At 42.8% G+C, this 11,313-nt stretch overlaps 1 protein-coding gene across 2 annotated transcripts; it reads right to left on the bottom strand.

Moving 5' to 3' along the window:
* Positions 1 to 646: 646 nt before the first annotated feature.
* On the bottom strand, positions 647 to 10,814 carry lpar3 (lysophosphatidic acid receptor 3). 2 transcript variants are annotated; one of them, XM_058072526.2, is made up of 3 exons: positions 10,616 to 10,814; positions 8,088 to 8,833; positions 647 to 1,564 (listed from the first exon to the last, which is right to left on the bottom strand). In XM_058072526.2, the coding sequence occupies exons 2-3, from the start codon at positions 8,827 to 8,829 to the stop codon at positions 1,236 to 1,238; spliced, it is 1,071 nt and encodes a 356-aa protein (XP_057928509.1). In that variant the 5' UTR covers positions 8,830 to 8,833; positions 10,616 to 10,814; the 3' UTR covers positions 647 to 1,235. The 2 variants fall into 2 exon arrangements, with proteins under 2 accessions (XP_057928509.1, XP_057928511.1); XM_058072528.2 differs by lacking the exon at positions 10,616 to 10,814 and adding an exon at positions 10,158 to 10,405.
* Between the last annotated feature and the right edge of the window lie 499 nt (positions 10,815 to 11,313).

Raw genomic sequence — 11,313 nt, 5'->3', positions numbered from 1 at the left:
CTTGGAAGACCCGTGAGTCAGTGAGTGGAGTCTTGGAAGACCCGTGAGTCCGTGAGTGGAGTCTTGGAAGACCCGTGAGTCCGTGAGTGGAGTCTTGGAAGACCCGTGAGTCAGTGAGTGGAGTCTTGGAAGACCCGTGAGTCGGTGGACTCATGGGCTAAGCGGGTGAAATGTTTGTTTTGTGGCGTCTATGGGCAGGAAGGGAAAGGAGAACTGATTGGAATCAAGGAGCAGTTTGTCCATAGAAGGAGCGAGTAAGTGAACAAGTTAACAGAGACCAGGAGAAAAAAAAGTGGATTATTAAAATAAAAAAAGCTGATGATTTTTGTGTTTTTTAATGAGGCCATCCTGCGTGAAAAAGGCGGAACTAAAGTGTAAGCAGTTATTTATAGCTGTGTCATCTGAGAGACATGCAGTCATATCCTCATTGGTTCCCGCAGGTCGGCTATTGTATGACAAACCTCCGACAGGAATCCAGTGTGTTGCCACATCTTTGTTTTTTTTTTTTTTTACAACCCGGCCTTTGTTTGGTCCCAGCAAAGCAGCCAGGGACTTATGGCGGATATCAGGAAATACAGACACACAGGGAGAACAAGTTCTGCTCCATCAGGTGATGAGTGCAGGACAGGTGGAGAGTTTGAATAATAATAATAATAATAATAATAATAATAATAACGTGGGTTAGATTTATACAGCGCCTTTCTCCACACCTAAAGAGCTTTCCATCCACCATTCCACAGTCACAATGGTGGTGGAAACCATATTTCGGGGTGCTCATGTCTGGGGCGAAGCGCCCCGCCAAGGATGGGGTGGAAGATTCCTGGGCAACGTGCTCCAGCCGCTGAGGCACCGTGGGGAGCGCACGTACACTTGAGGTAGTTTCACTTCATCTGGGAAACATCTCTGAAGTCCCACGGGAGAAAACCCACGGAATACGACAGGATGCCAGCTGTTGGGGAACCTCCAAGTTGGCAGCGCTCCCTGGATGACAAGCTGACAGCTGGGGATTTGAACTCCGGTTTGAGATAACTCAAGAGTTATGTTTCCAAAACGATGGGATTCTGACGCAAGTGGGACGATAGCGGGTGGCGTCAAGTTTCTTTGGCCTGACATGGCGGCTCCCTGCTGGCGCCCCCCCCCCCAACAATATCCCAGGTGAAGATCAAGACACCAACCAGTCTGTACAGTGTCTTCATGTGGCGGAGATGTTGTTCAAAGATCATAAAGTCCAGGTCTCAGGTCTGGTAGACATCCTTGTCGCTGCTCTTGGCCTCCTCGGACGGAGGCTGGCTGGTGCCTGTGTCCTGGTTGGAGCTCAGGGGCCGGGTGTTGGCTCGCGTGGACCGCTGCCGGCGCGTGCCGTTGCCTATGCATCGCAGGAGGTTCTTGAAGGTGGTCCACATTTCCTCGTCCTTGTAGGAGTAGATGCAGGGGTTCATGACGGAGTTGAGCACGGCCAGGAGCAGCAGCCAGCGCTTGAGTTTCATGACGTTGCAGCTGGTGCAGTTGAGTCCGTCCAGCAGCAGAACCACCAAGCCGGGAGTCCAGCAGATCACAAAGGCTCCTTTACGGAAAAGGTGGTGACATTTAAAAGACATTATTATCCTCCATTTGCATGTGATGGGGGGGGCATGAATGCAGGACCACAAGGAGAACGGGTGATGAAGGACGGCATTTGATTGACATGCCTTTCATAGATTTGACTTAGATTCTTGTGGTTCTTTTTTCTAATAAACAGAAAATAAAGGACGTTACGGAAGTTGTTTGCACGCATTTGCTAATTTATATTAGCCAGACGGTAGCAGGTTGAACCCGTACTCATTCAACTCTCATAGAAAATATCTTTAGTCCACTTTCAACTGGGCAGGTGGAAAATACATCAATCATTGCTTATCATCAGTGTCGTTCAATATCGCCTACTATCGCCTCAAATTGGTCCAATTTTTTCCTAAAATTTCAAGTGAATTGTGGAGATTTGGAATGTGGGAGGAAACCGGAATTGAACCCTGGTCTCCAGGCTGTGAGGTCTTGACGGATAAAAAACAGGCTTGTCAACTGAAACCTAGCCTAGCATGAAGTGCTATAAACGGCAGACGCCCCCGAAGCAAACAATTATCCATCTACGGCATCTCCAACATGTCTGGGCAACACCAAGGCGGCAAAGGAGATTTCAGGAACTGAAAGCCAACCACAAGCTACAACTTGTCTACACCGGCAACATCTCCTCACCTTCTCCAACAAAACAAAGTCTTTATTGTTCAAGCTGGAGTTGAGAAGACTCTTAAAAGGTCCTTATCGATGTGTGGTATTTGGTCGAGGTGAAGGGGTGAGGAAGTGGTTTATGGTCCCAACACTCACATCCACTCCCAAACTGCGGCAGCGGGACATGAAAGCGATAGTTGGGACTTTTTGCCATGACATCATCGATGGCGGTGTAGTGCATTAGCAGTGACTTGCCCGACACTTCATCCCGAGTCCGGTTCTGGTCAGATTTCAGTGATGAGGAAAGTAGTTCCGGTTAGTTGGTGGGGCCACTTAGGCAAAGTGTTTGGCATCTCCAAACAAAAAAAATAAATCAGACCTGTCAATCACTCTGCACTCTGTTGGTATCACTGATGGAGATCTGAAAGTTCTCTTTTAACGATGTGGAAACCAGTACCCTGGTTAGTGGAAGTCAGAAACCCCAACAAGACGTGAGGCTTGTCCACGCAGGAACATTATTTGGCAGATTGAAAAAAATGTGCATCCACAATTGTGCCGGATTAGTAAATACTGTATTTTCTGGACTAGAAGTTGCTCCGGAGTAGAAGTAGCACAGGGCCAAAAATGCATCATTAGGTAGAAATATAACACACCGTATTTTATAAGTCACACTTTTTTTCCTAGGTTGGCTGTTCCTGCCACTTATACTCCAGAGCGACTTATACATGAAAAAAGTGTTTATGTTCCTTTTGTGTTCATGTTTATTTTTTGTGTAGCTGAATAAGCATTGTGTTAGCATATCTTATACCTATTCAGCCTGTTCTCTAGTCTTTTATTAATATTACCCAATAAAACCCATGCAAGCAAACTCCACACAGAGATGGCCGAGAGTGGGATTGAACCGCCGTGCAGCCTTTATGAAACATTTTAGGGAATAAGTACAAGAAAATATTGTGAGAATGTGGACTGCGGTGAGTAACATTATGTTGGCTGACTTCTGGTCATGTGACGACGACGGCTCAGTGATGTCTTCATTTCCCAACATTCATCGATTTGTTCGTCTATATGGAAACGGCAAGCCAGCATTTTCAGATTTTCCCACTCCGGAAGCCATTTTCAAAAGATATCATTTCTGTTTTGACCTGAAAATGTTCCCGTGTGTACCCCCCCCCCCCCCCCCCCAAATCCCAACTTGCGGTCCCGTTGCACTGATTGGTCTGTTTTATTCTTTCCGTCATCGAACACGCGTACTGCACCGACCCGCCTTACTACACATCCAAAACTCTTGCAGTCGTTCCTTCTGACTGGACCCAAGAAGCATGCCGAGGTCCCAGAACCAGTTGGTCCAGTTTCCACTTCCAGCCAGCCAACAAGAGGAAGGGTTAACAGTTTCACTGCCAAAGCTAGCAACCCTCCCGGCAGACACCATGCTAACTTCAATGCTAGCATGAAGCTAGGATGTTTGTGCGCCATCCAAAGGATGCATATCGTATCATAGCCAGGGGCAACGCACACCAGTGGATGTTTAACTTTGCTTTTCCTGTTTGCTTGGGCGGAGGACGGACACTCGTTGAAAGGAAGGTCACAGAATGTTTGGAGGACTGGCGGAGGAGCAGAGTCCTTGCAGGAGAACATAATTACACGGCAGTTTGGAATAGTGTGTACACACACGGCAAGGCAGCCATCTGGATGCTGGATCAGCAAACACGGAACGCATGGAGACCAGGAACAATGAGAGTCCAGATCTTACAAGACTCCCGGATGTTTCCCCTTTTTTCCTGGGAATGAAAGTCCTGGTATCACACGAATCCCAGGTTTGACCGTCAATAGGGTTACAGTACAACAGTTGGGGGGACGTCCCCGTCTACTCTTTCAAATTCTGTCCTTGGACAAAAGCATCTCCATCATGAACTTTAAAGTCCACGGCAACCTGAGCAGGAGGACCAACCTGCATGCATCCGGCCACCCACCCATCCATGTTCCTCCACTGTGTGGGTTCAAACATACAGTTTTTTGGCAAACTCTTCCCCTCATAACATCTCACCATGGTGGCATCAAGACACGGCAACTGGAGCCTCTCCATGTAAACAAGGGAGCAGTGGCCCTACTGTGAGCCCCTCACCCTCTCTTCCAGGATGAGTCCAGTCACCCTACAGAGGAAACTCCTTTCAGCCACTTGAGTCCAAGATCTTACTCTTCCGTTCAAGACCCAAAGCCCCTGACCAGAGCTGAGGGCAAGAGTAGAATGTAGAATGAATCTTTCTGTGAACTCCAATTGCAGTCAAGAAGAGGTCCTGACTCTAAGATGTATCACAGTTCTTTCTTAGCATGTTATGCTAAATGTCTTTGGAGGATTTCCAAATAAGGAGTAAATCCTTTGCATCCTTAAGGACTCCAAGATGACTTATTTGATTTCATCTTTGACTGGTGATATTAACTTCTCCTTGCTTGAATCAGCCAGTCCAGACCGGCTTGTTCCGCTTTCATCCCTGTGCTACCATTCCGTAGAAATAAGTCCCAATTCCGCTCTTTTGGTCTTCATAGTACTTCCTCTTTTAAATCATAGTACCTTTCTTCTGTGGTGCCACACAAACCCCAGAATACCACGTCTGTGGAGTTAAGCCTAAATGCTAATAATGCCCTTAAGTCAATGCGCTACCAAAATAGCCAATGGGAACTTTAGGGCCTTTAGCCCAATTTCCACTACATTTGGTCCACACCTTTAGTGGGAAAGGTTGGAAGGTAAAGGTTGGAGAAGCTTAGCAGCATTGCTTGAAGAACATGGCTGCCATCAAGCATTGGTCTAACAATGTCAACTACATTGATCATTGACTGTCCCGCATAGCAACCTGTATCGTTTGGTAAGCCAGGAATCTTTGGTCCGATTCCACATTGTACAAGTTCAGAAGTTCCACTCTATGAAATAATAATGACTTCATGATCTTCATCTTGCCTCCGTCAGGTAATGTTGCGGTCTCCCGTCCAATAAAGAAAAGACCGGGCGGGGACGGGTTTGGGTACTGTGACTCCATTAAGATATTGAGTTGCAAAGCACCCACTCAGACAAACAGCATGATCAACTTATCCCACTAAGCTCATCTTGGAAGGAAGTCATCAGGAGAAGAGAAGATTCCTAACGGACATTCGACCCCAAGTGCTAGCGGCAATCGTGTCTGAGTCCAAACCCTCCCTGATGTTGATGCTCTCTTCACATTTGCAATAAACATAAGTTGTAACTGTTGTAATGATTAGATTTGTCTCTTCACTTGCCGTTGTTCATGGTTGCTTTCCTATCACAGTCCAAACTATGCACCACCCACTTCTGAAGTATCAAATGTAGTAAGTATAGCTACTTGCGACCCATGTATGCGCTGAATGGAATCGGCGTCACGATGTAGCCTTTAGCATGGCGGTCATCATGTTGTCATTCCAGTTAGGACTTACCATCACATATGAACTTGTGTTTTCAGGACAGATGGACCGACGTTGCCAACGAGCTTGAGGGATAAATATGACCAGTGAAGTGTAAAAACATAAACATGTAAGCTCCAATGAGGTGACATTAACTTTACTCTGTTGGTGAGCAAATCAAGTGCTCCTAATTTCTCCTGCCTGTGACGTTAACGACATGTCCTAATTTCCCCTAAGATCACCTGTCAACAAACATTAACTGCTCGGAGCGTGTGCCCGAGTACAGTGCACCTCTCTGGGCCACAGCAGGCATCTCCCTGCCCTCCATACTCTGGTTCTCCCGATGGTAGTGATTTTTTAAAAACATTTTCTTTATTTAACAGTAGTGATAATGTGAGTGTGAATGGTTGTTTGTCTATATGTGCCCTGGGATTGCCTGGCCACCAGTCCAGGGTGGACCCCACCTCTCGCCCCAAGACAGCTGGGATAGGCTCCTGCACCCCACGACCCTTGTGAGGATAAGCGGTAGAAAATGAATGAATGAATGAATAGTAGTGATATCGTGGTATTTTGGAAAAATATACAGGTATATTTTTGCGTCAGTCTTACCTCAAAATGTAAAAAATAATAGACATAAAAAGTTATTAGTTATCGGTATCGGTCTTGAAAACATTTATAGTATATACGTCATGCATCCCTTAAAAAACACCTCAAATTATTAGAAATGATATCCAACTTGGGGTGAATGAAGCATTTTATGTGGAAAAAAGGGCCTATTTTTGAAAAAAACAAACACATTTTCTTACCAAAAACTGGCAAATTTGCGGGGCCTTGAATGCCGAATATGCAGGAATCTGCTGTGCTTCCGTCTATTTACTTGGTTTTTTCCATCATCGACATACAGTACGGTTGTGCTATCATTCACAAAAAAAGTTTGCGGTGTTCCTGATTCATATGAGGAAGTCATACAGGAGGTTTTTCTTGCTCTTGCTCTGTGGAGCCATTTCCTGGACGATACTGGATAATTATAATGTACATATTGTGCTACTCACCAAGGTTTATGGATAATTATAATGTACATATTGTGCTACTCACCAAGGTTTATGGATAATTATAATGTACATATTGTGCTACTCACCAAGGTTTATGGATAATTATAATGTACATATTGTGCTACTCACCAAGGTTTATGGATAATTATAATGTACATATTGTGCTACTCACCAAGGTTTATGGATAATTATAATGTACATATTGTGCTACTCACCAAGGTTTATGGATAATTCTAATGTACATATTGTGCTACTCACCAAGGTTTATGGATAATTATAATGTACATATTGTGCTACTCACCAAGGTTTATGGATAATTATAATGCACATATTGTGCTACTCACCAAGGTTTATGGATAATTATAATGTACATATTGTGCTACTCACCAAGGTTTATGGATAATTATAATGTACATATTGTGCCACTCACCAAGGTTTATGGATAATTATAATGTACATATTGTGCTACTCACCAAGGTTTATGGATAATTCTAATGTACATATTGTGCCACTCACCAAGGTTTATGGATAATTATAATGTACATATTGTGCCACTCACCAAGGTTTATGGATAATTATAATGTACATATTGTGCTACTCACCAAGGTTTATGAATAATTCTAATGTACATATTGTGCTACTCACCAAGGTTTATGGATAATTATAATGTACATATTGTGCTACTCACCAAGGTTTATGGATAATTATAATGTACATATTGTGCTACTCACCAAGGTTTATGGATAATTATAATGTACATATTGTGCTACTCACCAAGGTTTATGGATAATTCTAATGTACATATTGTGCTACTCACCAAGGTTTATGGATAATTATAATGTACATATTGTGCTACTCACCAAGGTTTATGGATAATTATAATGTACATATTGTGCTACTCACCAAGGTTTATGGATAATTATAATGTACATATTGTGCTACTCACCAAGGTTTATGGATAATTATAATGTACATATTGTGCTACTCACCAAGGTTTATGGATAATTATAATGTACATATTGTGCTACTCACCAAGGTTTATGGATAATTCTAATGTACATATTGTGCTACTCACCAAGGTTTATGGATAATTATAATGTACATATTGTGCTACTCACCAAGGTTTATGGATAATTATAATGTACATATTGTGCTACTCACCAAGGTTTATGGATAATTATAATGTACATATTGTGCTACTCACCAAGGTTTATGGATAATTATAATGTACATATTGTGCTACTCACCAAGGTTTATGGATAATTATAATGTACATATTGTGCTACTCACCAAGGTTTACCAGTAAAGTGACTAAATGCTGAATCATGACATTTTTTGGCTAAGAATGAACACAGTAGGGTTAGGGTTAGGGTTAGGGTTATGGCCGAAGAGAAAGAACCAGAACCAGGACCAGACGCTTACCCAGGACCACCATGACCGTTTTGATGAGCTTGATGGGCGTCCTCTTGCGGTTGATGGAGCCGCTGGTGTGCGGCGTGAGCAAGGACGTCTTCTTCTTGACGTAGGCGTAGATCCTCATGTAGATGGCCACCATCACCAGAAAGACAACCAGGTTGGACGCCGACCAGAAGACCAGGTAGCTTCTGCTGAAAATGGGTGCCAGCTGGGAGCAGTCGCTCAGGTTGCAGATGCAGTTCCAGCCCAGGCTGGGCACGGCCCCCATGAGGATGGAGATGGCCCACACCAGAACGATGAGCAAGGTCACCCGTCTCTTGGTCAGGTTGCTGTGGACTTTAAAGTTCATGATGGAGATGTAACGCTCCAAAGCGATGACCAGCAGGTTAGCCAGCGAGGCGGAGAGGCTGATGTCCAGAAGACCTTGCCGGATGAAGTACCCTTTCACCGTCAGCTTCCGGGATATCTCCCCGGTGTTGAACATGAGGTACACGTACGCGATGCCCGCCAGGAAGTCGGAGGCGGCGAGGTTGGACAGGAGATAGTAGAAAGGGTAGTGGAACCTCTTGTTGGTGATGACGGCGGCGATGACCATGGCGTTGGAGACCAGGATGAAACAGCAGAAGAGCGAGCCCACCACTTGGACCAAGATGAGCTGGGTCTTGTCCCATTTGTCGTCGGCGCCGCTGTTGTTGTAGAAAAAGCTCATGGGCTCGTCGTAATGGCAGCTGAGGTTCTGCGGGGCCATTGTTCTACACAAACCAGACATATCCATTACTAATACTGTACTTACTAATAAGTGTCAAAAATCCCATGTACCTTGGAAATATTTCAATACTGCAAAGCGAGGGTGTCCTTTTCCATCAACGTTTTCCATCGAGCGCCCTTTTTACGATTTTTCATTTACTAACAATGTTTTTTAAATATTTGCATATAATACATACTTATATATTTCTTTGCGATCATTTATTATTTACATTTTTTGATTTAGTAACAATGTTTTTTTATATTTGCATATAATAAATACTTATATATTTCTTTGCAATCATTTATTATTTTTTTATTTAGTAACAATGTTTTTTTATATTTGCATATAATAAATACTTATATGTTTCTTTGCAATCATTTATTATTTTTTATTTAGTAACAATGTTTTTTTATATTTGCATATAATAAATACTTATATATTTCTTTGCAATCATTTATTATTTTTTTATTTAGTAACAATGTTTTTTTATATTTGCATATAATAAATACTTATATATTTCTTTGCAATAATAATGTATATGGCATTATAATTTAACAACAAAAATAAGCAAAAAAAAACTGCAGTAAAAATTGAAAAATCAGCAGTATTTTCCCCAGAATAAAGTCAAAATATGAAGAGGAAAAAAGTATAAAGCATATAACAATGAGGAAAAATAATGTCATAAAAATGGAATTAACATTACTGTGTCGTATTCCGATGAGTACTATGAAGGAAAAATGTCATTTTAGTAGCACAAAGCTGAAATATTAAAAGAAAAAAACACATTTTTTAAGCCCTAAGGTTGGGGAAAATATTTGAATATTATGGGGAAAAATAAAGTCATGGAAATGTACAAACATTATTCCATATTCATTAACATTGAATATAGAATGAAGTCAAAATATGATGGGAGATGAAGTCAAAATATGACGGGAATAAAGTCATAATTACAAGAATAAAACGTCTGAAATGGAAAAAGCATGTGGAGATTTTTTTTTAATAAAACCAAAATAAAGACAAAATAGTCATATTCTGACAATAACTTTTCAAAGAAATTGTAATATGAGAAACAAAAAAATATATAATTTGGATTTTTGGGGAAAGCTTAAAATGTTTTGGAAAAAAATACAAAAATGATCAAGAAGAAAGTTGAAATATTTGGAACATTTATAAAAAAAACCAAAGAGCAAAGTTGATAAAAGCCTTTTTTCACTGAAATAACACAAAGCTGTGTGGATGTTTTTCCTCCCAGAATGTATGTATACCTCGTTAGCATTACGACATATCAAAGCGCCTCTTGCATCCTTTCATTTCCCCATGATACAGACCTGATCAAAGATGTTGCTCACGACTGAGGGCCCTGGTCTACGTTAACAGTTGGGTCATTCAACAGGATGTTGGCAATCGTACCTCCACTTAAAACCTCATTAATTGTAGCCATTTTTCAACCTGTCTCTTTTTAAAATGCCAATAAAATAAAAACAAGCTGCGTACCGCAAACGGCCCCTGGGCTGCACTTTGGACACCGATACAGTAAAGCGTTTCCTTTGATTAGCATGGTGTGGCAATGTCAACCATTTACAGACACATTCGTGTCATAAATGTAAAAACCAGCATTAAAAACACTAAAATAAGATTGCCAACAGCGTCCCTGATGAAATCACACCGAGGGTAAAGTACACGTTTGTCAAACAGTTTACAGGCTGTTAGCTTATGATTAGCATACAGCATACAGCGTGAACACAATGCTAGTGGTGATAAAAGGAAAGAAGGAAGGTGCGCTCACCTCAGGTAAGCGGCCGCGTCACGGCACCGAGAGAGCGGGAATGTTCCTCGGCGAGGAAGGGAGCATTTCCCCCCCTCCTCCAGCAGACGACCCACGCAGCTGTGGACTGAGGAGGGACCGCAGAGGACGAGCGTGTGGAGCACAGTCGCGCAGGAGTCGAGTCCTGACGAGATGGAGTCCTGGCGAGTTGGGAGTCCTGGCGAGTTGGAGTCCTGGCGAGTTGGAGTCCTGGCGAGTTGGAGTCCCGAGCGCCGCGACACAGAGGGCGGGTGTCGACACCAAGTCGGTTAGGTTAGTTAAGTTGGTTAAGTCGGTTAAGTCGGTTAAGTCAGTTAAGTTAGTCCGTCGGCATCATCGCTTGAATTCCTCCGCGCTCCTTTCGCTCACGAGCCGTCACCTAACGCGCGTGCGCAACGAGAACGGTTGTCACTTGAAACATCCTGCCAGGAGTCGGAACATTTAAATCAGAAAACCCTGCAATACATTCTAATGAACACTAGGAGGCACTAAGAACAGCGGCGTCTTTCTAATCCAGCAGATGGGGCTGTTTCTTTCCGCTGTGACGTTTTTTTACAATAAAAGGTGTACGCAGTCAACTCTTAAGTTTGACCCGATTTTATTGATTCTTAAGTTTCAGCTCATCTTCATCTCCCATCTTAATGTCTCCAGTGCCTCCCCCTCCCTGGCTTTGGGGTTTC

This window comes from Doryrhamphus excisus, linkage group LG4, assembly GCF_037039965.1.
Source record: "Doryrhamphus excisus strain RoL-2023G ecotype Guam linkage group LG4, RoL_Dexc_Guam_v1.1, whole genome shotgun sequence".
Lineage (NCBI taxonomy): Eukaryota > Metazoa > Chordata > Actinopteri > Syngnathiformes > Syngnathidae > Doryrhamphus > Doryrhamphus excisus.
Note: the sequence above shows the minus strand (reverse complement) of the source record. Positions and strands in the feature narration are given on the sequence as shown.

Coding starts and splice junctions, on each gene's coding strand:
- lpar3 (XM_058072526.2), bottom strand. CDS start 8,829: ATGGCCCCGCAGAACCTCAGCTGCCATTACGACGAGCCCATGAGCTTT. Junction 1,565..8,087: donor AACGGTCATGGTGGTCCTGG/GTAAGCGTCTGG, acceptor TTTTCCGTAAAG/GAGCCTTTGTGATCTGCTGG.